At 45.2% G+C, this 27,942-nt stretch overlaps 2 protein-coding genes across 4 annotated transcripts in view; both read right to left on the bottom strand.

Moving 5' to 3' along the window:
- The window catches only part of PACS1 (phosphofurin acidic cluster sorting protein 1), a 97,662-nt gene extending 69,820 nt beyond the window's left edge, over positions 1-27,842 (bottom strand). For both annotated transcript variants that reach the window (XM_067544102.1, XM_067544103.1), the window contains exon 1: positions 27,442-27,842. In XM_067544102.1, the coding sequence (XP_067400203.1) occupies positions 27,442-27,695 (254 nt within the window). In that variant the 5' untranslated portion in view covers positions 27,696-27,842. The remainder of the gene's footprint in view (positions 1-27,441) is intronic.
- LOC137150310 (small ribosomal subunit protein eS27-like) lies at positions 75-27,579 on the bottom strand. Of its 2 annotated transcripts, XM_067544149.1 has the most exons (3): positions 27,442-27,579; positions 1,326-1,388; positions 75-636 (listed from the first exon to the last, which is right to left on the bottom strand). In XM_067544149.1, exon 3 carries the CDS (start codon positions 540-542, stop codon positions 267-269), a length of 276 nt encoding a protein of 91 aa, XP_067400250.1. In that variant the 5' UTR covers positions 543-636; positions 1,326-1,388; positions 27,442-27,579; the 3' UTR covers positions 75-266. The 2 variants fall into 2 exon arrangements, with proteins under 2 accessions (XP_067400250.1, XP_067400251.1); XM_067544150.1 differs by lacking the exon at positions 1,326-1,388 and having other exon boundaries at positions 27,442-27,473.
- Positions 27,843-27,942: the final 100 nt, after the last annotated feature.

Genomic DNA, 27,942 nt, shown 5'->3' with positions numbered 1-27,942 from the left:
CATAATGGGCAGTGACCACAGGACACCCACTGCCTGACTGTTATCAAGTTGTTTTGTTTTGTTTTTTAAATCCAAAATTTATTGACAGTCAGATGTGTGAGGCTACAAGGACAGTATGAAAGTCATGCTCTCCCATCACATTCCATAGACTTGTTTCAAGCCTTCTGCTCACACCTTGACACTTATGTTGTTCTGTCCTTGAACCATCTGTATTTGTCCATGCAGACAACTGCGCAAGTAGTCCCACCCATCTCAGACACTCTAGTTTAGAGCAGCTTTCGTCTGAAGGAGCATCCTTCTGTAAGCCTTGCCTTTCCTCCAGTGTGCTGGCAGAGCACAGTTGAGCAGACAACACACAGAACCACAGTCTGAGCATGGCTGGATACAGTGGTGATTTTATAGCAATCCGGGCACTTCACATCCATGAAATACGAGTTCAGACTCTGGACCAGACGCTTCTTCTTGTGTTTCCGCTTCTCCTCCTCGGGGGAGGGATGCAGCAGATCTTTCGTCAGAGGCATGTTCGTGTTTTTTGTAGGCATGATGGCAAAGAAATTTGAGGAGGGATTTGAAGGTAGATAATGAGGTAGTTTGGCAGACGTTTACAGAGAGCACCACCCAACTGTGTGGGACAGCCTGGAGAAAGCACAAAGGGAGACTTTACAAGTGGGCGATACAGACAGGTGATAGAGACAGCAGACAACATCTCAGTAGCCCGTGAGAGATGGCTGTAGGTGTGGACGGGCCATGATGGGCATTGAAAGTGAAGACAAGTAGCTAAGGTTTGAAGTGATAAAGAAGGAGGAGGGGGACAAGGCCAAACAACAGGCTAGGAAAATGATCTTTGCAGCAGGATTTTGAATGGACACGAGCAGGGCAAGATGGGAAAAGAAGGGAAAGCTGCAGTAACGGAGATGTAAAAGGAGCGCCTAGAGCAGGGGTGGGGAACCTTTTTTCTGCCAAGAGCCATCTGGATATTTATAACATCATTCGCGGGCCACACAAAATTATCAACTTAAAAATTAGCCTGATGGTGGTACGCGGAAGATGGCTGAGTGTCCGCCGCCGAATTCCCCCCCGCCGCCGCCGCTGTGAAACCGCACCACCGCCGAATTCCCCCCTGCGGTTGCCTTGCCAGGGCCAGACCAAATGATTTCGCGGGCCTTATACGGCCCGCAGGCCGGACGTTCCCCACCCCTGGCCTAGAGGATGGGTTAATGGTGCAGATGCATAGAAGAGGCCGGCTCAGAGATGCTGTGCAGAAAGAATCAGCAAGATTCAAGCTACATCAAACTTCAAGTTGAGACTTTTAGAGCAACACATACCCCAGTGGCCTTCCAATGCACAGCTGGCTGCCGTCAGCACTATTCACAACATTCATGGTCAGGCTGAAATTATATCATCAATAAATCATTTAATCAATTTAATCAATTAAATTTAATCAATATAATGATTATGATATAATTATATATATGATTGATATATAATGATTATAATATACTATACTATATACTATACTATAATCATTTACACACTGCACGGATGTTTAATCCTCACAGCTGGGGATGCAGCCGGACCGGTTGGCCATCTAGTCTGGTGTCCCATCTGACATGGCCAGTACCAGATGCTTCAAGAGAAAGGTTAAAGAAACCCATATGACTGACAATCATGGGGTAAGCTGCCCACAGGAGAGACTTCTTGACTCCTCTAGGCCACGCTGCCCCCCTCTCTGGTCACTTCTGCCAGCGGGCTTTCTCCTTCTAAACCCTTCACAACACCCATGAGTGGGGCAGAAATGCTGTATCCATTCTCTAACTGGAATTGCACTGGGGCGGAAGGGGGAAACTAAGCCAAATACAACCCACACTGGAATTTGGCCAGGATGCAGCCCCTAGTACCCATCTGCTACAAAAACGCCCCAGGCTCCCATGACCAAAGCAATCAACATTCATGCCTTACATCTCACCTGAAAGATGGGAGCTCTACCAGCACAGCAAACACTGGGGACAATGGTCCTAGTAAGTCACTCCCTCTGCTCCCTCCCTGCAAACTAGCACAGCATCTGGGCACTGGGTTCAGTGCCTTATTGACTGGTGTGTGCCACCACCACTTGCAGTGCCATGGGACCACTTGGAGAGTTTCCACATCCAAGTACCAGACCTGCCCTAAGTAGTTTGCAAGCTCACAGTTCAATGGGTAGCCTGGGTACAGGCCCCACCTAACTCAACTGGGTGATAACGATAAGGTGTCTGGCTGGACATGCTGCTGGAAGTACTGCACTGCTAGCACCTTGTGGCTTGGTTACCCCAAAAAGCTAAACTCTCCCCTCCCTCTTTCCACACTTTCAAGTCTTTGGATATTCCTTGATGAACACAGCATGTGAGAAGGACCATGAGAATCAACACATGTGCATACATGAAATTGACATGGCTGCCTGGCTCCTGGCAGAGAGTAGGGAATGGAGAAGCCCCAGGCGGCTTTCCTCAGCTCCTATTTTTGTCACTGCAAAGGAAGTTCTGATCCCACAGGGAGAAGTCAGACAATATTGGACTGACATGGATTAGAACTACATTTTAATATCTGGTGTCTTGTGTCGGGTCATAGCAGTGGCTCTGGGAACCAGCATACCCAGTTATGTTTCTGGTTCTGCCCAAAACTCTTGCTTTGAAAACCTTACATGAAAAGGTACTTTCAAAGCACTATTAGCACTAAGGGAAAAAGTACAAGGCACTGGTTAATAGCTACAGCTGTATAATTTTTTTTTAATTTTAAGACGGCTTGTCCTTGACCATATGCCCATTGTAGACAGTGCTACTCCATCACCTCCGGTTAAACCGTCCCTAATGAAATTAATTGCCATCTAAATAATAAAATCCCTTTTGTAGCAAGAGCTCCGCAAGGGTCTTCAAAACAGATGGTCTCTCTAACCAAGCAAATTAAATCAGCCCAACTACCATGCCCAGACTGGAATCCTTGTTAATTTCTTCTTTGATGATTATAAAAATAAAACACGGTGGCCCCCGGTGGAAAATCTGGGCTTGTTCAGAGCTCTTCCTCCGTTGCTGCCAACTGGGAATCTAGCAGAAAATGCTAAATTAAGATAGCTAGGCTAAGAATTGGGCACCACTTTGGAACCCCAGGTATTTAACGTCCTTGGAAGAGATGAAACTCCAACTTTGATGCACACACTCAGATATCAGAGGGGAGTTCCTTAGACACATCATACAAATCCAGAGATGGATTAAAAAGCTATAATGCAATAAAAGAGCTCTGACAATGGCAGAGATGGAAAGCTTGGGTAGAATCACTCTGGTCCATTTGTTTGTTAAACAAAAATAGCAATTCGAGGTGTTTGTCGCCAGAAAATTACTGTGCAAAGATTGGCACGTTCTCTCTCAACATCTCAGCTCCCTATGTGTCTAAAGTCATATCTCTGGGTTTTCCTGAGAAAAGTTTGCTCACAGGAGCCATGTGAGAGGCAATACAGCAGCTAGAGCTAACTATTTGGAGTTACAAGTCATCCAAATTGTCCCCTAATCTCCACTGACGGTCATCACTACCAAGAAGGTGAAGACAGTTGTGTGTTCAAATCTTCTGGATGAGCTGAACTGAGCACAACAGATAAGAGCTGGTAGGAAAACAGAGGGGCAGCAGGGGGAAAAGTTCCATGGAAAAAATTGACTTTTTGGAAAAATATTTAAAACTGAAATATTTTTGTTGAAAATCAAAATATTTCATTTCAAAATGGCATTATTATTCCTCATAGGTGTAGTTTGGGTGCCTTGTTTTCCCATTCTCGTCTATTGGCCAGGCTCTATGGCTGGACTTCATTTCCCATAATGCATCCATTTCTCCCCTCTTGGTGAGGGGTTGGGGTCCGGGGAGTGTCACTGGAGTCATGTGATATGTAGTCTGGCCAGAGTAGAATGGGAGAATAAGGCACCCAAACTACAACTCCCATGAGGCCTGTTGGCACAATTCTGAATCAAAATATTTTGGGTTTGGGGCATTTGTTTGATTGGCTGAAAGCAGACCCCTTTTTTGAAAATAAATAAATAATGTGTTCAGTAGAAAACCCAGTTTTCTGACAAAAACAATTTAGACAGAAAGGTACTGGCCAGCTCTCCATTGGATATGGACATTGTTGAGAAAGAACAAACAGGGAACCTCGCTGGGCCATTTTCCTAACCATTCGGTAACCCTTCGTACTTCTATGGGGCCATTGCTCCTTTGATCTATTCTAGTGAGCAGCAGCACTGCTATAGTTAAGGTTGATTTATTTAAAGAGAAGGTTCCTAGGAACTTACGACTCTCGCTTTGCTATTCACTGTATTGTGCATCTCTCATATGTCCCCTCTCATTCACCTCCGTGGTAGGCTATGTAAATCCTATTCCTTTTATCTCCCCTTGCATGGAAGCCTTTCAGTGCCTCTAGTCAGTTTTTATTGCCCATCTCTGGGCCCTTCACACTTGATTTTTCACTTCACTGAAAATATTCAGTGTGAGAAAATTTTAGACAGCACAACTTGAATCCTGCCACGTTCTGAGAAAGACAAGTTCGGTGCAGATTAATGTTGCAAATATACGCAGCTTTAAAAGCCCTGTGGTAGCAGCCAGCCGCCTTCAAAGCGATGATGATGAAATAGCTTCTCTCCAAGGTGGTCCAATGGAAGTGGAGCTTTTCTATCTGTGCCGATGCAGTTGTTCTAGTAATAAAGTTCTGAAGCAGTGTTCCATACAGCAGAAAGGAAGATACCCGCAGTTTCAAAGCTTTAGCATTTTAACGGTCACCTGTACCAAGCTAGAGAAAAGCAATTATTCATGTTTGGAAGAGGTCAGAACTAGCCTGAAGGTATGCAAGGAATAGTTTAAACTACATAGTGAAGAAAGATTCTTAACAGCAAGAGCAATTATAAATCTTTCTCCATCACCATTCCTAGTATAGGCAGGGCCCTAAAAGGTTTTAAATCTAACCACACCAAACATTAGGTAGGCAGCGAGTTATAACTGATTTATTGAAACCCTAGCTACCTGTGATACAAATTCCATCTAACAGATTTACCTTGGTTCAGATTACACCAACATTGGGGTCACAGGCTGACATCCGAGCCAGGAATGCTATTTTCATTCAGTGCTACTGTAATGAACTATGACTGCCAATAAAAACACCCTGGACATCTGAGACTGACAACTCAATATTCAACACCAAGAGCATGAGTCCGTATCATTTCAGCTAAAGGAGTAACTCATTTAAGCTACAAGTAGGCCATTATTGTGAGGGCCAGACATCTACGGAGACTTATGGCATGGACTATAAACACATTGTGGGTGCTGTTTTGTATTCCACTGGTACAACTCCCTGCCTGAGGAATGGGTATAGGTTCCTAAAAGTTTATGCTCATAGATCAGCAAATTTCTAGAATGTGTACATAGAACTAATAGTGCTTTTGTTTGTTGGAATATTGTCCACATAGAGCAAGGAGTCAAAACAGAGATTATTAAGGCTACGAATCAAAGCCAAAAAGTCTTACCACAAATTCAGGGAGGATTTCAGGTAAGCAACCTTCTAATTCTAATAGCACAGAAGGCTCTAACACCCACCCATTCGTTCATTCATCCATCCATTCAGAAAGGCTCAATTCTCCAGTTGTGAAATGTCAGGACCTTGGGTCAGGCCTCTATCTGCCAGGCATATACTTAGGTTTGATACTAACTGTATCTTCTATTACTCCTCCTTTACAGTGATCATGACAAATACCCAACTTATCCCAGGTTGCTCAGCATCAGCAGAACATATCCCACGTCCTTCCCTCCCACCCACCAATCTTTCCAAAGCCAAGCAAGGTTTACTCAGTAAACAGCTGTCAGCCAAGGTCGTCTCAAGGACCCTTCTTCCCACTGCTGGAGTCTCCTGCCAAATGCAATGGACTGTGTTCTGAGCTCTGCCAGAGGCAATTAGCCATACCAACGCAAGTCAAAACCTGCTCTACATGGCAACAGGAAATTTGCACGTCAGGATACTAGATGGAAGCTTTGTTGAGACTTGCATCTTCTGACATCAGAAAAAGCTATGTCTTCACACCCTTGACTGTTGGCAGCAACTGAAAATAATCCAGCAGGGTAACAGGAAGCCTGTCATTCTCCAACACCCAAACAAAGCTTCCTCCTTCCTTCTCAAAGGGTCTGAGGAGCATTTAAAACAGTCACCTAATGATACTACAGAAAAGACACAGCAGTAACTAACTGCAGGCACTGTAGCTTTGATAGGCTGTACTGTGCACTTGGGGAGGTATAAATGTTCTCCAACGCAGAGGTACAATAGCTGAGATACACTCCTGGCCTCCTTGTCAGATGTGCATGGGCAGACTAAACCATCACATTACAGAATTAACAGATCTATAGATTTTAAGGCCAGAAGGTATTAAAACAATCTAGTCTTGACCTCCTGCATAACAGAGGCCAGAGAATATCCTCCAGTGGTTTCTGAGTCAAGCCCATCGCTTCTGGCTGAGCTACAGCTGATCACTTAAGACAGAGCTCTCCAGTCTTGATTTAAAGACTGAGTGACAGCGACTCCATCACACCTGTGGATAAATTGTTCCAATGATTAATTACCTTTACTGTTAAAAATGTACCCCTTATTTCTAGTCTGAACTTTCCAACTTCAGCTTCCAGCCGTTAGATCTTGAATTTCAGCTACCATTTAAAAAAATATTACATTTTGAGCTCTAATGATTGCAAAGATCCTTCCAGCTATATAGTTCCTCACATGACCCTGATCACAAATGTATCTGAATGGCTCACAAACACTAATGAATTTATCTTCATAGCATTGCTGGACGATAAGGCAGTATAACCCCGATTTTACAGATAGAGAATTGAGAGTGCAAGTGACTTGTCCAAGGTCACACAGGAAGTTTATGACAAAGGCAGGACTTGATCCCACATCTTCTGATCCCAATCCAGTGTCATCCTCTTAATTTTAGTATGAAAGAATACCAACTCCTGGGAGTGAGGGGAAGGGGAGCAGAACAATATTCACCATGCTGTCTTTTTACCTAGCTCTACCTCGTGGGCTTAGTCCTCTGGCTACTGATGCCTGGCAAGTTTTCAAGCCCTGGCCATTTCAGACAGTGCGAGATTCCACATTCATTACTCCAGAACAGAAGTATCTCATCCATTCCACTCAGACTTTCTTCGAAAAGGAAGACTGTTAGCAATGGCTCTCCAGGACTGATCTTGACAACCCAGCACAATACCTCAAAATATAAGTGAAACGGTCATCTAAACTTCTTATTTAGGTACACTGGAGAAAAAATAAAGCAAGTCACTATCTGAAGGTAAAATCTGAGTTATAAGAGTTCTATAAACTAATGCAAATCTTGATTACACAAAAAATCTTGACTCACAGAAGACCTTATTCTGCTTTCCCAACATACAAACCCCACTCAGAAGAATACAAATGTTTGTTTCCTCCCCCGGTCCCAGATCCATATTCACTTTGGATTAGAAAACCATTTCCCCCCAATAATCCAGTTATCTGTTTAGATCAATTCTCTTTCCAGGTCTGTATCAAGACACAGGCTTTGAAATGCAATATCATGTAGACGCAGACAGCTCTAAACCACTACCAGTGCCTGTTAATCCTCCATTTCCCATAACTCCCGTAGACTCTCATTATCAAGTACCTCTGTGTGAGTGGCTTCAGAGGCCAGGTAGCACCTTCATGTGAACAGAGTTCTACTAACTTGCAAATACCATGTGGTGCTTTTAAAAACCAGATCACATTTTCCTCAGCTCTAAGAAGCTCTCAGCTGTCTTGGGTGAGTGAAAGAGGCCAACTATGAGTTCTGGAATTCGACCGCTAGCATTTTCAGTTAGGAGTGGCCTGACAACCATCCCAAATGGCGCCTGCCTCAGAGATTAGAAGGATTTGTATATACCAATGTATTCAATTCCCATCATCTGAGCAGTTAGCACAGGTAGCTGCTGAGTCAGCAATGGTAAACAAGTGTCAACTGGAGAAGAAAGGAAGCTGCCTTGATGCAGGGATATAAGAACCTATGCAAAATAGAAACCATCAGCCGCATTCCACTGTCTTGCCACCCAAAGTGGCTTGCAGATTTAATGCACAAGAAATGCCTCACCCACAGGAGAAAGACAGCTACCTCAGGAGTGGAAGGAACACGCTGGCTCTCATTTCCAACTGCATCTTCCAAATGTCCCATCCACTCCCTCTATTTCCTCCACCCGCTCTCAACTTTGTGCTTTCTTTCATGCTACCCCTTTATGCTGGACCAGCCTCCCTAACACTTTCCAAGCACCGCAAGGCTTCTCCAAATGGACTTCTGGAGACTCAGCTAGGCCAAGAAGTACTCCAGCTATGAAGACTATTCAACCCTGCATTGAAAATGTTTCAGCTGTGAAAAATCATTATTTCAGTGGCAGCATCCCAGCTCTGAAAACCACCAACCCACTCTGGGAGGTAGATCTGTATTGCAAGTTTAACCCTTTGCATGCTTCTGGCATCCCCCCCACAGGCCAAAATCCCTCATATCTCAGTCAGAGAAATATTAGCTGAAGCATTTTGTGAATCATCTTAATTTACTGCAATTAAGAGACTAGTGGGATTTAAGCAATACAACGTGACAAGACGATTTGTGGGCGATCACTGCACGCCTCATATGCTGGGAGGAAGCCGAAGGCTCTGAGACTTCAGCCATGCGAGAAGTGCCAAATTCGCGCCTACAGTCGCGCAGCCAAGTGGCACAAGGCGGGGTAGGTGGTGGAGGGTGCAGCATTTCCTGGGCCGTAGCGACTCCAGCAGGACGCTAGCTGTAATTAACCGAGAGCTGCCCTTTGTGACCAACATTCGAAAGCCATTTCAGAGCTGAGCAGCTGACACCGGATGGGAGTGGTTTTTCTAGAGGAGTTTGGCATTTTGGGCCTTTAAAGAGATTCGAGCACTTGGTGCTTTTCCATTTTCAAAGCAGACTAACTTTTGTCCCAGCCATGCCCCTGGAAAGCAGCTGTGCGTTATCCCTATTTTACAGGTGGGGAAGCTGAAGAAGATGAATTAAGTGACTCACCTGAGGGCCTGAACACACAAGATTTTGGGTCTCAGTTGAGTGAACTGACCACTAGGCAAGAAGGGCGATTTTTAAGAGTGCCCAAGTGATTTAGACGGGTGGTGATGTCGTAGCCATGTTGGTTCCAAGATATAGGAGAAGGTGGCTGAGGTAATATATTTTATTGGACCAACTTTTGTTGGTGAGAGAGACAAGCCATCGAGCTTACACAGAACTCTTCAAACCAATTTCAAATGTGATTTAGGAGCCTAATTTTAAAAATTCTACCCAAGGTTCTTTTCTGTCTTCTGCCTCTTACCAAAAGCAAATTGTGGAGGCCTATCCCCTGTTATAAGAATGACACATTCTACAGTATGTTCCCTGAACAGAAAGCTTTAGTTACGCCCCACTCAAACCAGCTGTTGGAAATTCTCAGTGAAATTTTGCAACTACAACATTTCAGAGCTTTACGAAGGGGATGATTTCTAACAGCCAAACTTTGTGAGTTCCCTTTAAAAAATGTGACTCATCTCAATTTCTCAGACTTCATGTCCCCAAAGGACAATGGAATAAGTTTGCTCATCATGAATGACCTAACACCAGGCTGCCACTGCAGGATGACTCTCTCACACACACCTGTCTGCACACCTTGCCTTGTAAGACTCCAGGTATTTGTCACTGAATCAGGTACAAATAAAATCCTTTATGTAGCTGCTGCTAAATAGTGTCTCTGACATCATCATTGGTCTTCATACAGACTGACATATTAGAACTGTCAATTAGTTTAATTAGCTGATATCTAAATATTTCACTACTAATCAGACAAAGACTAAATATTTAGATGCAATTGCCTCTGGCAATGAAATATTTAGTCATGAAGTTGTGGATGACTAAGTATTCCCATGTGCAGCTGCTGCTATTAACTCGAGTGCAAAGGAAAGGAATTTGTTTGTAGATCAGTTATGTTCAAAGTTATCTTCTGCACCAGCTCTTATGAAAAATCTAAGGACACGGCAACCTTGACAAAGGTTAGATTTATCTGGAAGACTCAGCTCAGAAACGCATTACAGTCACTTCAGTATATTGAAAAGGCATACAGCTGCTTGGGCTTTTCACTGCAAACTTCCTGAAGTCTGAGTCATGAGAATTTTCAGTGCAAAAAAAGGGGTTTGCAAAATTAAAAGGGAGGAAAAGTGAAAATAGGGGTTAAAAGTGACAATACCCAACTACAGAATTAAAGCTTCCCCCTGGCCTGCACTGTGGAGTGAATTCCATTCTGTAACAGAGTTCCTCCATAAAAGAGCACACTGCCTGTCCTCTAGGAATGCGATAAAGAGCCACGACTCTATGCAACCACACAGTCCCATGTGAAATGGGAAGAAACTAAAAATAATTGAACGTTAGAGAAATTCAAGCAGTTTTAAGTGTTACTTATAATGAGAGGAGGTGCAAAGTCTGCAGACAAAAGGGATTTTCACGTTGACAGTGTCTTTTTTAAATTAAAAGACAACTTCTGTGCCTAAGTGAACTGTGAAATGAAAATGACAAGCCTTGGATTTCTGAGCTAGTCAGACCTTTCTGCTGTCAAGCCCTCCTCCACTGCAAAGGCCACAGGCAGTGGCCACATGCCTAAGGGCTTGTCTACACTTACCTCAGAGATTCGGCAGCAATCGACCGGAGTTATGCAAGCTACGCAAAAAGCTTGCATAACTCCCATCCATTTCTGTGGTTCTGTTCTGCGCGCTGTCTTCACTGCACTGTGACAATGGGAACTGCGTTCCCACCAACACAGCACTATGCCACTTGAGAAGGTGGTCTTAATACGTCGATTTCTGGATCGACTGAGTAGGTCTTCACTGACCACTCAGTCGATCCAGAGAAATCGATCTGACGGTCGGCGAATTTGCTGCCATCAGTGAAGACGTAGCCTAAGATGATTCTCTTTGACATTAATTTTCAGAGGTGTTGAGCACCCACTTATCCAGCTGAAGCCAAGAGGAACTTTGGGTTCTCAGCACCTGAGAGAGACCAGGCCCACCGTTCTTTCCTTAAGAACCGTGATGTTCTGAACAGACACAGCAAGACTCTCATACAGCAACATCATTGCCTTACACAGAAAGGGCTTCACTCGCTGGAACTACAATTTGCATCTTGCAATGCAACTCAACTAAAACAGGACTTTCACTCTCTCCACATGCAAGTTCATTACACCAGCAAGTTCCACCCAGGGAGGTACACAAGGGGGTGGGGTGGCAAGCAGGGGCATGCCCCCCCCCCATCATTGTTGGGGTCACAGAACTCCTCTGGTCCCGGGATCCTGGGGCGGGGGTGATAGAAAGCTTCTCCTCGGGCTCGTGGAGGGGGTGCAGAAAGAGTGAGCTTTGGGCAGGGGTGGGGCGCAGCAGGGCGGATACAGAACATGCAATCCAAAAGGGGTTAAATTTACATTTCTGTGCACGCCCCTGGTTCCGCTACACCATCAACCACTACAGCATTATGTCGATGAACTAAAGATTAGCCACACGGAATCACTGTCAGGAAGCTGTTTGCTGCATCTTGGTTAGTAGCGAGGCTCCGAGAGAGAGAAGTGATTGAATTATTATGCTTCAGGACACAGCTGATTGCTAAGACGTCAGGAAGGAGTTTCATCCTCATGAACCACATATTGTGCTGCACTGGTGGCACAGGGGGCTATGGGGTTATGCTCCTCTAAAGCAGCACGTCTCAACCAATGGGCAATCTTCAGGAAGGTCATGAAAGGCAATCAGAGGGATCACAGGGCATTGGGATTTTTATTACAATTCTGAAGCAAAGCCATCAAAACATATATTTATATATTAAAATTATAACAGTATAAAATAAATTATATGCCAAGCCCAGCTCTTACCCAGCATCGTTCATCAGTAGGTCTCCAAAGTGCTTTACAAAGGAGGTCATTATTATCATCACCACTTTACAGAGGGGAAACTGAGGGATCAAAAGGAGAAGTGACTTGCCCAAGGTCACCAAGCAAGCCAGTGGCAGGGGTGGGAGCAGAACCCTTACCATTGTTATAATGGATATGTTTTGTACTTGTGGGAAATTAAGGTGGTTCTGAAAATTTTTGACTTTGAATAAGGGATGCCCACTTGCCATGGTTAAGACACACAGCTCTAGAGGACCAGGTAGGTACCAGGGGGGGAAACTGAATTTAAAAAGTATTTTCCCAAGCTGACCTCACAAACCAACCTTCTGCCCACTTAAGATGGCAAAATCCTCTGCTCACAACAGACTTTCATGATTTGATTGCCCTCCCTGCCTGGTGTGCTTTGATCAGCAGTGAAATAGTTAATGCTTGCATCTAAACTCACCATTGGGCTTCAGCGTTCTGACAATTGGCAGGAGCAGTCCCCAGCTCTTTCGGGGGCTGAGGAGTCACACCCAGCCAGTTACACTCCGTTGGCATTTTTAAAGGTGTTATTTGCAGCCACATGGGCTAAAAAAGTCGCTATTTCTTTTGAAATGCCAGCTTCATTTCTGAAGCAGATGGCATTCTGCAGGGGGAAATGCACGCTGGCTGGGCTGCCGTCACAGGGCAAAGAGACCTCTGCAAGAAGCAAGGCACCTTCACTGCTGGGTGTCACAAGGTGTCATGGACTTAGTCCCCATGTGACTAATCAGCTGCCTCCCAGCTGGGGGAGACAAAAGGCCCACAAGCAGCTAGCCTAAATGGGAAAGTCACAGGGGGGAGGGCAGCCCCTGCAGGAGACCCCGGGTCAGGGAAAGGATCTGAAAGGGGACGAGGGGGCCTCACCACACTACCTAGTCCTAGGGGAAAGGCCTGGTTTGGGATCCCTGCAGGACAGCAGCAACAGAAGCCCACTGAGGCAGAGGGCTGTAAGATGGCCAAGCAGCACAACCTGTTTGATTTTGAACAGTGTTTGACCAATGAACACACCCCAGGGAAAAGAGACACCCCCCATACTGGGGGGGAGGGGGGGGAAGCTTCATTGCCACCTGCCACCTTACACAGCGGGGCCATCTCCTAGGGAACGGCTCTCACCCCACCGCCTGCCAGTACCTCCAGGTCCTTCCCCTGGGGAACAGCTCTCACCCCACCACCCAGCGTCTCCAGGTCCTTCCACCGAGGAAGTGCTCTCACCCCACCGCCGGACTAGCACCCTCCTGGCCCTAACATTTTAGGAAATATTGGACTGCTGGAAGATGCAGCACAATTTACATGGCAGCCTTGGAACAACAGCGCAAAACTGGCTGGGAGGCGTGTGTAACTGCACGTTTAGAAGGGGAGAGGTTATACAGGAGAGCCACAGGGCTGGATTTGGATTGCTCTAACAGGCTGGGCAGTGGCATTGCTCCCCGGTGCACCAGTGTAAGCAAGCCTAGCACAAGGTGTCCAGGGACAAAGCTCTCCTTAACTGGCAAAGGGACAGATGTTGTCAGAGAAGCAGCCCCAGTACGAGCCACCTGCTTAGCCTGCCTGGCTCCCTAGCCAGGAGTGTGGGTTTAGACTGAATGTGGAGTAGTCTTCTGTGGGGCTGTGTCAAATTGCACATTTAACGGTACCCTGCGCTTACACAGCAGTGTTTAGGCAAAGCTCCCTCCCTGCTTTACAAAGAGGGCAAAGTAGGTCCAGAGAGACCAAAGGACCACAGTTGCTCCAGGCTGGAACCCAGGTGGGCCTCTATTTCTATTTACACTGCAGCAGGCCCAAAGCAGAGACTTGGGCTCCTTCGTGAGAGGCGCTGCATCAGTGCTGGCTCACGGCACGCTGCACTAGACAAAATACAGGCTAATGAACTGCAAGGCACACAGCACTGGCAAGCGGGCTGGCCAAGATGATCTCAGGGGTGTTACACATCTAATTGCAATTTACCAAGCCTGCTGATAGGATAGGAGAGTAAAAATGCACACGCCCTTTTTTGAAACCAGATCTGGCCCTAGGCAGCATGCATCAGGGTGACTTATGGGTTCTGCTTTTGCCAAGGTAGGCACAGCCAAAGTGGGGACACAAGGCTTGTGAAGGCAGAGGCGGGTAGCACTGACTAGGCAGCAGATGCATTATAGCTCTCAGGCTGCTGTTTCCATAGGTTCAGGTGAATGATGTTAGCGCTGCATTTCTGCAGCAATTAGCTGAGTCACATCATCTAATCTCACTAGAAATACCAGTCTGGTCTTGGGCTTCACAGGAAGGAGAGGTCAAAATCCCTCTAACTATTGATCTGCTCCATTTGTTGTCTTGATACTCAGGGTGACTGGGGAGGGGAGAGCACCCAGGAACAGAGAAAGGGGCAAGGGCCGGGAGCAAGACTAATGATTCAGATTTGGGGTTTCATGACAGCCGCACAATATGCAAGATGGACATGTTTATCGCTAATGAGGCAAGCAGGGAAATCACACCAAAGTCAAGTCTGTACAGAGCATGGCTGTCCCGAGAGCTTACAGTCCAAATGGACAAGACAGGCAATGCAGGAGGAAAGGGAAGAATCATCATCCCCATCTACATATGGGAAAACAAGACAGAGATTAAGTGACTTGACCAGAGCTACAGAGTCTGTGGCAGGGCAGGTAGTTTAACCCAGGACCGGGTCCCAACCCAGTGCCCTGATTCCACGTTATGTTTGGAGCCATGGTGGGAACAGTTATGTTTAACTGAGAGGCAATGGGGCTCAGGGGACAAAGCGCTAGACTGGGACTCAGGAGACCTGTGTTCCATTCCTGGCTCTGCTGCTGGGGGATGCTGGGCAAGCCACTGCTCTATGCCTCAATTTTCCCCATCTGTAAAATGAGGCTAATGATACTGACCTCCTTTGTAAAGTGCTTTGAGACCTGCTGATGAAAAGCACTATGGAAGAGCTAGGGATTAAGTGAGACAGTTATAGGGAGGAAAAGCCAACTTATTTCCTGTTTTTGAAACTAAACCCAGCATGTTGACATATTTACCCTACATATGGGGAAGTAAATACTATGGTTGTTACAAAACCACCTATGTTACCCATAACCATCACTGACCGTATGCTGTGAGCTACAGAAGGCCCTTGGATCACAGCGAATGAATGAACAGCTTTCTATGCTGTGCTGTTGAGGACCTTCAGGATGGCCAACATTTCTTCAGTCGACTCCTTGCCTGAGGCAAGTTTTCCGTCGTAACCTCAGATCAGTTTTAGCCAAAGGAAAAATTACCAGGAGCAACTTAACTTAGCGTGGTGCCCATTCAACTGCAATGAGTGAACAGAGAATGCCGAAAATCTCGGTTTATTTCTTATTTCCAATTCTCAGGGGCCCATTTTTACAGAGTCATTCTTTGCCGCCCAGTAACAATAATTTCATAAAATGTTTTAGTAATTGCAGTTTCATAAACAGTGCATTAAGGTTGGCTGGAGATCTGCCACATCATTTATTCATGACTGGAGAGTTCTTTGGCTGAGGATAACTCTGCCGTGACAGATAATGGAATCTGCAGCAAGGGAAGCATGGTAAATGTAGGCCAACATGCAGCAAAGAGGATGCTAATGAGCCGAACAGGGAGGGATTATTCTGATTAGCCATGAAGGACTGAATGAGCGGTGAGGGGCAGCAAAGGAGACGTAGGGTCAGACATAAAGCACAGCTGATAAGTTTTCACGGTGATTTTGCAACAATGATTTTAGTTTTGAGGTTAAGAATAATTCAATAGGAAAATCACTACTTTATTATTATAACTATACCAAGTACATAAGCACATGCTTTACTTTAACCCCTTGGTGAGCAATCCCACTGGAGACAATGAAACTCCTCACATGCTTTGCTGGACTGGAGCCAGAGCACTCAGCACCTGCCACAATTGAGCCCTGTTCGTAGTTGATACCATAATAAAAATACATCAAAACAAAGCAACTCCATGCCAGGCAATGGGACCAGCTGCCAAGGACACTTGTGGAATGGCCAGCACTGGAGAGAGTCAAAGCTCAGAACATAACAGCAGCCATACTGGATCAGACCAATGGCCGTCTGCCCCAATATCCTGTCTTCTGACAGTGGCCAATGCCAGTGCTTCAGAGGGAATGAACAGAACAGGTAATCATCAAGTGATCCATCCCGTTGGCCATTCCCAGTCACTGGCAAACAGCAATTCCTGCCTGTCTTTTTCCATTTACTGCATTAAAAATAAGATCACACTAACAAACTTGGGGGTGGAGAGATGGGAAAGGTAGCTAACTCATCACCAGCCTATGGCACCAATCAGATAATTTATAACTGATTCATACCAATTTTCTGCCTGCTGTTGATGCCTGACAACCCCGGTCCTGGCTCTTTAAGATGAGATCCCTTCAGTTCTCTTTTGCTAATAATCTCCATGTGCAAATCATTATTTAGCTTTGTGACACGGTTAAAGAGTTCTGACCAGGTAATTCTTTAAATTACTTTGGAATACTTTGTTAGTCAAAGCAAGCATTTGGAATTCTTGGTTTATCTTGTGCTGTGCTTCAGATAAGGACTATCATATGCTGTTGTGTGCGCCTCCATTTATTTATATTAATAGAAAATCATTTGAATGAGCTCATCGGACTTCTAATCATAACACCTTCCAATACTCTTTAAGACTCCATATGGTTATTGATGCCTATAACATACTGATGGTAATTTATGGACAGATACAAACACTCAGTAAAAATTATAATATCTACAAACTGGTGCACCCAGAATGGTTTTTAGAAAGGTGTGTGGAAGGAATCACTTCATACCACCAATGCAAAGCAGCTACCTTGGTTATAAGAAAAGGTATCTGATTAACAGTTAGGTACAAAAAGACATCTATATCCAATGGAAACTGCAAGGACAAACTTGTTAGGATAACAGAGTTAATGTCCTGTCCCCCTCTCGAAAATGGGATTCCCCTACACCCCCCCCCTTTTTTTTTTTTTTTTTTTTTTTTTAAAAACCACACACCATAACACGGGATGCCTCTCAAACACCACTGCCAGGGTACTGGCTTCAGTATTGATGTAGGAGAAGCAGCAGCCACAAAGCCACCCACTCTACTCTCTGGAGATGAAAATAATTAACAGAACATATTACATTAACAAGATCAGGCCGATCTGTGCCAGAGTTTACCTTCAAACACACTGGGTTAAATCAAACCCTGTCAATAGGAAGCGTGTCCTGGCTGTCTAGCATTACTCTTTCCCTTTGAAGACACAGGATCTTATCAGAAAAGCCATTGCCTTGGATGAATCATTAATTAAACAGCTTGCCTGGTTACAACAAGGGAAATGCAAGAATTCAAGGGGAACAGAGGCACAGAAGGAAGAAAATGTGTCTTCAGCCTGTCCAACAAGAGACCATTGCTCCATCTTCTCCCCCCCCCTCCTTTGCCTAGCTCAGGGGTTAATCTCCAGCCCACCTGATGTATCTATCCAGAACATATGACAGATTCAAATTCAGGCTGACATAGATTCATTTTCTGACCCCTTCTTCTTAAAATGCTTTCTGAATGAAACCTGACCCTCAGATCTTTTAACAACTCTTGAAGAGGTGCAAGCTAACCTGGTTCATACAAATGGGATGCTGATTCTGGCACCTGAAACAACAGAAGGGGAACATTTTTGGGTGGGCCATTGTGGTGTCAGCAGCTAAAACCAGATAACTGCATCTACAAATGGCCTGATAAAGGACAGAAAATGGCTTAAGGGCCAGAATCTCCTGAATAGCTATGGTGCACTGTGGAACTTCATGGCGTCAGGAGTGATTTCTCCTCACCTCATGCTCTAAATTGTCACATGGAAAAACAACGTGGGCCAATTATGAACATGCACTGAGGCTTAGTCTATCCCATTAAAGCCAGACGTTACATGAAATGCATAAACAAAACTTCTCTTCAAACAAAGCCAGTCTGCCCCCTACACACAGTGCAGTAGTTTCAGCATTAATTTGTGTCCCTAAACCGTCCTTAAAAGGTAAAATGAAAGTGGGTTGGTCCTGTTTATAAAGTAGAAAGAGCTCAAAACAGTTCCTCATCTATTAAAAATTCAAGTCTCGTTCTAGTCTTTTGTCCTGGAAGACTCTCTAGAAAACTAGGATATCATAGATAATTGGGAGCAACTTTTATGCATTTAAATAAGTATTTAAAGTATTTAAAACATTGTTTTCGTTTGGGCCTATCACTAACATCCAACACACACTTGGGAGAAGTGAGGTCTTGGTTGATGCCTGAGAAACCTCACAATTCATGTCAGACCTCCCAAGAGTTCTCCAGAAAACCCCACTTACTGCACACTTGATATTCCTGATATTTATTAGGTAAAGACAAGTAGAGAGAAAACACTGAAAGGAATGGATTTTTTAATACATTATTGATAAGGCACTAACCCAGGTTGCCTCACATTTACAGGCCACTTAAATACATTTTAAATTTTCAAACATTGAGCTATTTGACAACAGAGTGATTTTTATAGCAACTGCTGGAGCTTTGTTTACTATTTCCCCTTATAAAAGTGAAGGTGGAGATGTGCTGATCAGGTCAAAGCGAAACTAAATGGAAACATTCCCCACATCAACACCAGAGATCTCTACATTGTCAGCTTTTCCCTTGAAATGACCTTGCTCTTTAAAAACATGCAGCCTGTGGAATTTAACGCAAAATGTGTCATTTCTGCACCACTCCTTGACAGAATTAAGCAGCTGAAGTCAAGTATCCATTCTGCTGCTCCTTTAATTGAGAATGCTATCTAAATCGGCAGATCTGTTACAGCTATGTCAGAAAGCAAGCAACGGAAGGCAGAGGAGGTACTGCCCAAGAGGCGTGAAATGTTTACTGTAATAACGTATTTGGGTGGCAGATTAATATTCAGTTTCGAAAGCACACTGGTTACTTTTCTAGCACATACAGAACTATTTCACCACAGGAAAAACAGTCCTTTTAAGCAGTTATGTAGCAACCAAATTAATGCATTTCACAGATTTTGCTATGCATCTCTCAGATCCCATCAGTACATTTGAACATATTTTTTCAGAACAAAGGAGTTGTCACACTGGCTCAAACCAATAGTCCATCTAGTCCAGATTCCAGTCTCCAGTTTCGAACAGTGGCCAGTACCGGATGCTTCAGAAAAAGGTGCAAGAAATCCCTAACAGTCAACAGTAACAGCTGTATGTTTCTTCCTAAACCCAGATCAGTGAGATATTGGCTTATACGCAACATGCACATTAGCTGTTTTCATCCTTACATAGTTTTGCATGTTATTCAAACAAACATCTCAAACCTTTCTAAGATCTTGGCCTCAACATCTTGTGACAGTGCATTCCACATATTATACACTGCATTAAAAAGTATTACTCTTACTGGCTTTAAATTTGCCACCTTTTCATTTAATTCCATGTTTTCTTTTTGTATTAGAAAGGGTAAATTAGGAGCATATAATTAACCTTTTCAATACCACTCATTTTACACACTTCTAACATGTCTTCTCTTATTCATCCCTGTAAGATAGAACTCTCTCAGGGCTTTGACATTCTCTATCTTTTTATATGTCCTAAGATCTTGTCAGCTGTTTTGATGTCTCCTGCACAATAAGAGATTTTTATTGAGTCTTTCACCAGAACACCTAGATCCTTTTCTGAATGGCTACAATTAATTTAGAAGTCATCAAAGTTACCTTTGAACTTTCACAATGCTGCATTAAATCCCAGTAAGTGCTTTACCACTGAAATAATTTTTTTAAATCTACTAAAACTCAAAGGCAGACTTCTAATTTCACAGCTGATCGCCTCACTAGCCTATAAAACAATGTAAGAAAAGCAGCTCTCTGCAACATTTCAGATGTTAAATACAAGAACAAATACTTGTTTAAAAACTTGTGTAAACATTTAAATCAATATATTTATTACCAATAAATTGAGACCTTAAAGGGACACAGAATCTTAACAAATGTCTTAATTATTAAACAGGGCTGTTTTATTTTCTTTACACCAGTCATGATTTTACAGACCTCTATCATGTCCCCCCTTAATCATTTCTTTTTCAAGCTGAAAAGTCCTAGTCTTATTAATCTCTTCCATACCCCTAATGGAAGCTTTTCCATAAACTTTTTAGTTGCCATTTTAGGCACCTTTTCCAATTCTAATATATCTTTTTTAAGATGGGTGACCAGATTCAAGATGTGGGCGTACTATGGATTTATAAAGAGGCAATACACTATTTTCAGTCTTATTATCTATCCCTTTCCTAGTGACTCCCCATATTCTGTTAGCTTTTTTGACTGCCACTGCACATTGAGTGGATGTTTTCAGAGAACTATCCACCATGACTCCATGAACTCTTTCTTGGGTGGTAAATTAATTTAGACCCCATCATTTTATATGTATAGTTGGGATTATGTTTTCCAATGTACATTACTTTGCATTTAACAACACTGAATTTCATCTGCCATTTTGTTGCCCAGTCACCCAGTTTTGGGCCAAATTTAAAGGGACACATCCTGATTTTTTTCTCTCTATTCCCCAGCCTTCAAAAGTAGGCTTTTTAAGGCAATTAAAAACCTAGACTTTTTTACAATGATTTCTCTCTGCCCTCATTGATGTTTTCAGGAAAGAAGAAACTAACTAGCCAATCAACTAGGCAGGGAAATAATGAAATTGACTATACACAACTTGCTGTACATTGCACAAAGAAAAATATATTTGGTTACCTTCCTTCAGTTATCGACCTTTTAAGTGTTACTTATCCATAGAAGGCACAGTATTTTCAGAATGAAAGGAGGATTTCAAGTTCTTTTTAAACACAAATTGTCTGAGGTGTCCAAGCTCTTTGAGAAATTTGTATTTACTTTGAAACCAAAACTTGTTCAGGTTTGCTGACTAAAGATACCGGGGGTCTGAGGTTGAGTTTGCTTATCATCTAAGATCCACGGAGTTTAAAAATAGAAGTTTGTCCTACAACAGCAAGATTTTATTCTTTAGTTTACAGCCAGGCAACATGTAAAAGAGGGGTGGTGGTGGTAGTAGCAGGTTAAAAGGGACATTTGTCAAGACTAATATGCTTAGAAAGGGGCTTTTCCAGGCAGACATTTTTCGCATCTGCTCCTGTCTTATGAAGAAGCAGCCAACGAAATACACAAGGATTAGGTTAGGTTAAAACAACTCAGGTTAAAAGCCTGCTCAGATTCTGGGTATCTTGTCACCACAGGAGGCAGACTTTCAGGGCATCCTACTGCATCCATACTTCCACAGTTCTTCATAAAGATTACTCCTCACAATCTCTGGTAAATAGGTATGTCACCCTGCTTCAGAGCTGGAGGAACAGACAAAGTGACGTGCCCCAGGTGACTGTTAGTGGCAGGGCAGGGTTAAGACTCTGAAAGTCCTGGCCTCCTTTCCTCTGCTTAATCCATTCGTCTTCTACCAATTAATCCCACACCGTGCTGCTTGCACACTAGACTAAAGACTCGAGAACTGCTGCTTTTCCCACGCATTGTGTGGGTTTGCATTTTTTTGTGGCAATTTTCAGACTTTGTTCCCAGTCTGCAATCTGATCAGCCACATAGAGCCTTAATTATTATTTTTAAACAGCTAAGGCATGGACATGCATAAATTAAAGATGATCTTGTATACCAATATCCTCCTTGGATTTATATAGTCCCCTCTTCCTGGAGGCAAGTGGAGCTCTGCACGGCAGGTATAACAAACTGCCCCAAAGATTTCTCTGGTACAGCTGTGTTTCAAAACTGTCAAAGGACTCTAACAGCAGCAGTCGTGAACAACAAGAGGAGACCCAGCCTGATGCACTTCCTCAGGAACTCTGCATTCCAGTTATATCTACCAAACCCCAGGGATTAGCAGATGGTTGAGACACAGGAGACAAACAAACCCAAGCAGCGTTTGAGTTTTACGGGAGAGATGCAAGAACCAGATTCTCACCCAGAACCATGCCAACTACGGGGATGTACAGTAAATTGCGAGGCCATAAAAATGGAGTGTGCAAAATCACCCCTGATTCCATGTGACAAGAAAGGAAGTCCTGTCATCTTCACAGCAGAGCAAGTTATAACCCCGGCTGAGATTTGATCTATGAAAGGTGGATCAATGTAAAAGCAATTCTGGAGTAATTACCACCAGAAATATGATTAAAAACAACCAGCAATTCAGCATGGCCAGGAATTGATAGACAGCCCTGGAGAACAAGCCCCCAATGTAGCCACAAGGCTGTGTGTGTGCCCCTTCCACTGCCATGCCTCAAATCTAACTCAAATGGATTGCCTCCAGGGGACAAAGGAAACAAGGCTCCATGGGCCTTCAATTCCTGGGTCTCTAGAAGCTCGGCTAGCTCAGGCAGTAAGGTTTCAATTTGCTTTGCACATGAGAAGCTAAATTAATCCCTGTGGCATCCTCCCTGATTTAAGGTTCCTCCCAGGGAAGTCACATGGCCGAAGTAGATGATCACAAGGGTACTTTTTGGCTTTATAATCTAGGAATCCAGCTAGCGAGGGGACAGATTACAGGGGCTCTCCCTGCAGACCGCTGTCCACTAAAACGAGAACTGAGGTTTCCAGCTTGCAAAGTCACTTGAACAGGGCAGCATTCAGCCCCAAAGTGGAACCAAACAAAGGGATGGTCCATTTTCCTCCTGCACAGCCAAAGCAGCATGCTGAAATGTAGTACAGAACCCCGGCACAGAACAGGGCTCTACATTCCCCTTTAAAACAGACTATGATCAAAGCAGCAGCAATCTGTGGGTACTGGGAGGGCCTACACAAAGAGTCCACTTTTCAGAGGTGGCAAGCTTCCCTAGCTCCCATTGAAGTGCATGGGAGAAACATCTGATCAGGACCCCCGGGGGGGAAAAATCAGGCCCTAAATCTGCTTTCTTTTTGGATGGATAGGGAAACAATTTAACAGCCTGATAGGATGGGAGATGAAGAACAAGCCTGACCTTATCACCCCATCTGAAAGAGAAGCAATCCTATGGCAAAATGCTACAGGAGCTGATAACTGACATGGGGCACCTTTCCTAGGAGGATTTCAGAGCTCTTCCTGAAAATGTCAGTGACTTCAACTAGGACATGCACAATGAGCTAAGTGCTGAAAGAGAGACAACAGCAGCCTTTGCAAAGCTGAGTCAACGTTCATCCGCAATGGTCTTTTTCTCCCAGTAAATCAAAGTAGCCCCTTAACCAACAGAAACTGTGTGCACAGCAAATACTCAAGGGGGGGGGGGGGGGGGGGGGGGGAATGAATGCAGACAAGTAAAGTTTGCCATGTGTGTCACACCCAGAAATGCCTTCAAGGGGGCAAAATAGCCCAACGGGCAATATACTGAGATACAGAGCCAGTACTTGAATGATGCTAAAATATGGACCTTAATGCCCTAGAGGTGTCTAGTTATAAAACCAAGGGTTTCGTGAAAAGTGATGATTGGTTCTTGCCTTGATGCCAAGAGGGCCCCAGTCAGGATCAAGGCCCCAGTGCATCAGGTATTGTAGTATAGTCTGTACCTACATACAACAGCTCAATCCCAAGCTGATCCCAAACTGTTCAAAAACCAAGCTATGGATCACTGGCACATAACAGTTTATGATAGCAAAGACACCAGAGAAATAACCTCCATCCCCAAAAGGTATTAGAATCATGCTAGCCGCAGTCATGTCAGAAAACTGCAGTCAAGGATGTGCCAACAGCATTGCAGCTAGAACAGTCCTGCTTTTGGCCAGATAGGATCCTGGTCACCTATGATCTGGTGTGAATCTGAAATAAACGACAGTTAAATTGCAAAGTCCTTTGAGGTAGGAGCTGGCTTACATAAAGCATCCAGTATGCTTTTGGCTGCTATATAAATAAATAGCACTGTATGGCTGCTGACCTCATGTCAATAAGTAGATGGGGTTGGTCAAACAACTAGTGGATGGACAGTTATAAAGGCAGTGATACAACAGCTACTTCGTTGCTAGTACTAAAGATGGAATGCTCATAGGGACTGGGTTTTATCAGTAAAAGACACACCTTTGCTGAAATAAACATAAGAACGATCATACTGGGGGTCAGACCATCTAGCCCAGTATCCTGTCTTTTGACAGCAGCCAGTACCAGATGTTTCAGCGGAAATGGAGAGAACAGAGCAATTATAAAGTGATCAATCCCGTTGGCTAGTCCCAGCTTCTGGCATTCAGACGGTTAGGAACACCCGTATCATGAGGTTGCATCCTTGAGCATCTTGGCTAATAGCCATTGATGGACCTATTCTCCATGAACTTATCTAATTCTTTTTTGAACACCAATTATACTTTTTGGCCTTCACAATATCCCCGGCAACAAGTTACACAGGTTTACTGTGCGTTGTGTGAAGAAGTATTTCCTTATGTTTGTTTTAAACCTGGTGCTTATTAATTTCATTGGGTGACCCGGTTCTTGTGTGATGAGAAGAGGTAAATAATACTTATTCACTTCCTCCACACCAGTCATGATTTTATAGACCTCTATCATATCATATCATATCACCTTAGCTGTCTCTTTTTCTAAGCTGAACAGTCTCAGCCTTTTAAATTTCTCCTCATATGGAAGCTGTTCCATTCTCCTAATCATTTTTGTTATCCATCTCTGCACCTTTTCCAATTCTAATTATCTTTTCTTTTCTTTTTTTTTTTTTTTAAGATGGTGTGATCAGAACTGCATGCAGTATTCAAAATATGGGCATACTATGGATTTCTATAGTGGCATTATGATATTTTCTGTCTTATGTATCTTTGTCCTAACGGTTCCCAATATTTTGTTTGCTTTTTTTTATTGTTGCTTTACATTGAGTGAATGCTTTCAGAGAACTCTCCCCAATGACTCCAAGATCTCTTCTGAATGGTAACAGCTAATTTAGAATCCATCATTTTGTATGCATAGTTGGACTGGGAGAAAGAATGGGAAATTTATAAGACTGTTTTTGCTCCCCCACCTTCCAAAAAAAAATCCCTTCCTCAATAATACCAAGTTCTTATATACAACTTTTAATTAGTAGATCACAGAACACATGGGTGCCAAGAATGCCCTTTGCAAAGAGCAGTAGTTAGCTCTTAAAAACCAAATGCACCTTACCACCACTTACAGAAGGTCAAGATTCAATTTAGAGACACAAGGTGGGTGAGGTAATATCTTTTATTGGACTAACTTCTGTTGGTGAGATAAACAAGCTTTCTAGATACATAGAGCTCTTCTGTCCTGAAGAGCTGTGTAACTAGAAAGCTTGTCTCTCTCCCCCATCAGAAGCTGGTCCAATAAAATATATTACCTCACCCACCTTGTTTCTCTAGTGTCCTGGGACCAACATGGCTATAACAGATTCAGTTTAGTCTTATAATGCTAACTAACAGTCTAGTTTTTTTTAATACAACCCTCCTCACCACCACATCTGAGTGCCTCAAACATTACTGAATTTATCTTCAGAGCCTTGTGGGCTGGGAGGTTTAATTCCCTATGTCAGGAATGAGAGTCTCAGGCCCAGAAAGATTAAGGTCTCCCCAAGGACACATAGGAAACCTGTGGCAAAGCCAGGAACTGAACTCACGTCTCTTAAGGCTCTAGCCCGAGACTGATTTATGAGACCATCCCTTCAAGTGAGTGCAATTTTGCTTCATGTAATAAAAAAAAAAAAAGTCACCCCAAATGCTTTAGAAGTATTTTTCACCTACAAGAACCAAACTCTATATGCACAGCACATTAACCTGCCACGCCTTCAAAAAAAGACTCCCATAAAAAGACAGGTGAGGTGGGGGGTGTGAAATAAACATACATGCCTCATCCAAGGCAGATGCCAGATACTTGAGGGAGCCTGTTCCCTTTAGAGTGGGTCTCACTCATCATTAGTTGCATGGTTTGGAAGACAATTAAATAAAAGTCAATTAGTGTCTTGAGCAAATGGTGCAAAAACATGCAGATTAGTTACCTACTTCAACAGAAAAACCTGGAGGATCCACTGCTAAGAGTTCTCTGGGGAAACAGGATTGCTTACTGGAGGGGGGACCTCAGTGCAGGTTTGGGTCTGTGGGCTTAAAGGGGTGTTGAATGCAGAGTAGATCATAAACACACAGAGCAGAAAAAACCTGTATTCTCATCAAAACATCCAAGAAATCAACAAGAATGGCTGGCTGGCTTTTAAACCCTACAGTGGGGCAGGAGGCAAGTCTGAGGCCAATGCTCCGAGAGCTGAGAAACGTGCCTGTTGGTGTGTTCTGCCTTTACCCTATTTGAGACTGGGGTGCCCTTGAGCATGTAGGAAGCTGCCACGGTGACCACAAATCGCCACAACACAGCAACAGCCGGATGTGTCAGTGGTAGCAGAAAAACATCTCGAACAAGAGATTAGCACAGCAATTACGATCCCCGCCACAGCAGCAGCACGGGAGCAGAATGACAACGAGTCACCTGGACTGGGCAGAATCGGAGGAACCGCGCTAAAAATAAACAATCAATGAACTGAGAGGGACGCTTATCTCCCAGCAGCCCCACACTCCTTTCACACTTCTCTGGATCCAGGCACAGCCGGGCAGCCATCCCTCTCAGCTAGCACAACTGGGCTTTCACAACAATCGGCATTTTTAGAAAGGGGATGTGCTCCTGGTCCAGGCACAAGAAGAAAGGAAACAGATTGGGCCCCTGGGCACACACCTGAGAGAGAAGAGGGGGCTTTCCCCTGAGATGGCAGTGGTATCTCTCACACAGGAGATGGGGCAGGTGAGGCATATGTGGGGCAGGGGAAGTTGGTCTCTCTCCTGGATACCTGGGGGAGAAGGGCAGGGCTCTGGAGAATGAACAGAATAGCTAAGAGGGGATGGTCGGATTCTCAGCAGGGAGTGGGTGCCCCTCCGGGCTCAGAAGCAGACAAAGGTTCCCCAGTAGGAACTGTGGTTCAGCTGGGTCCCCACAGCAGGGGGCATTGGTAGCCAACCAGAGCCCACCACTGGGGTGGGAGGGCCAGGAGATTACCCAAGGGGCTGGCCACTCCTAGGCTGCGCAGGGAGCTGTGTCCAGGGGGCAGGGTGCCCAAGGAAGAGCAGGATGGTGGCAGCCCATGTGGGAGAAAACAAGGGAGGAGCGGGGTAGAGAAGCCCCCTGTCAGGAAGGAGAAGCAGAACAAGGTGGGCTCTGGGGCGGAGGGGTTGGCGAGACAAAGTAGAAGGGAGCAGGGGGTGGGGCTCTCCACGGGCAGGGGCCAGGGCCCAGGGATCTGGTGCAGCTGGGTCTCTCTGCGGGGCGCGGGAGCCTGCAAAATGTCCGGTCCAGCCGGGTCTGCCCGGGGAAGGGGGCAGGGTCAGTGCAGCCCGGTCTCTGTGCCGGGGGAAGGGAGCTCCGCTCCGGTCCAGCCGGGTCTCTCCGCGAGTGGGGGGGCAGGGGGCCGGTCCGCGCCCCGCCAGCCTCTCACCTGGGCACGCAGCTGGGCGAGCTCCGATCCACCTCCCAGGTCGCGTACAGGTTCATCTGCACCGGGCGCACCCCCGCCCCGCCCGGGGTGAGGGGCCCGGAGCCCGGCTTGGGGGGCAGGGGCGCCGCGCCCGGCAGCTGGGCCGAGGGCTGCCCCGAGGGAAGCTGTGGGGGGAGCGCGGCCGCCGCGGGCTGCAGGGCGGACGGGGCGGGGGCGCGCTGCCCCCCCACGCCGGGACCCCCGCGCTCCGCCATGGAGCCGAGCCGCGCCGAGCCGCTGCCGGACCCGCACCGCGGCCAGCCCTGCCTGTTGCCCTGGGCGCGCTCCCGCCCGCCGCTCGCTCCTGAGGGCAGGAGGCGTGGCACGAGGGAGCGCGCGCGCCGCGCTGATTGGCCGCAGCGGTGCTCGCGCCTCCCCGCAGCCCCCACCGGCTGGAGAGCGGGGCTCGTGCCCCTGCGGCGGGGCTGTCGGGAAACGGAAGGGATAGGGAGGGGCGGGCTC

Source organism: Emydura macquarii, unplaced genomic scaffold (genome assembly GCF_026122565.2).
Source record: "Emydura macquarii macquarii isolate MOO-44397 ecotype Brisbane River unplaced genomic scaffold, CSIRO-AGI_Emac_v2 contig_968, whole genome shotgun sequence".
Lineage (NCBI taxonomy): Eukaryota > Metazoa > Chordata > Testudines > Chelidae > Emydura > Emydura macquarii.
Note: the sequence above shows the minus strand (reverse complement) of the source record. Positions and strands in the feature narration are given on the sequence as shown.

Bases quoted from the DNA above. Each gene is read 5' to 3' on its own strand.
- LOC137150310 (XM_067544149.1), bottom strand. From the start codon at position 542: ATGCCTACAAAAAACACGAACATGCCTCTGACGAAAGATCTGCTGCAT.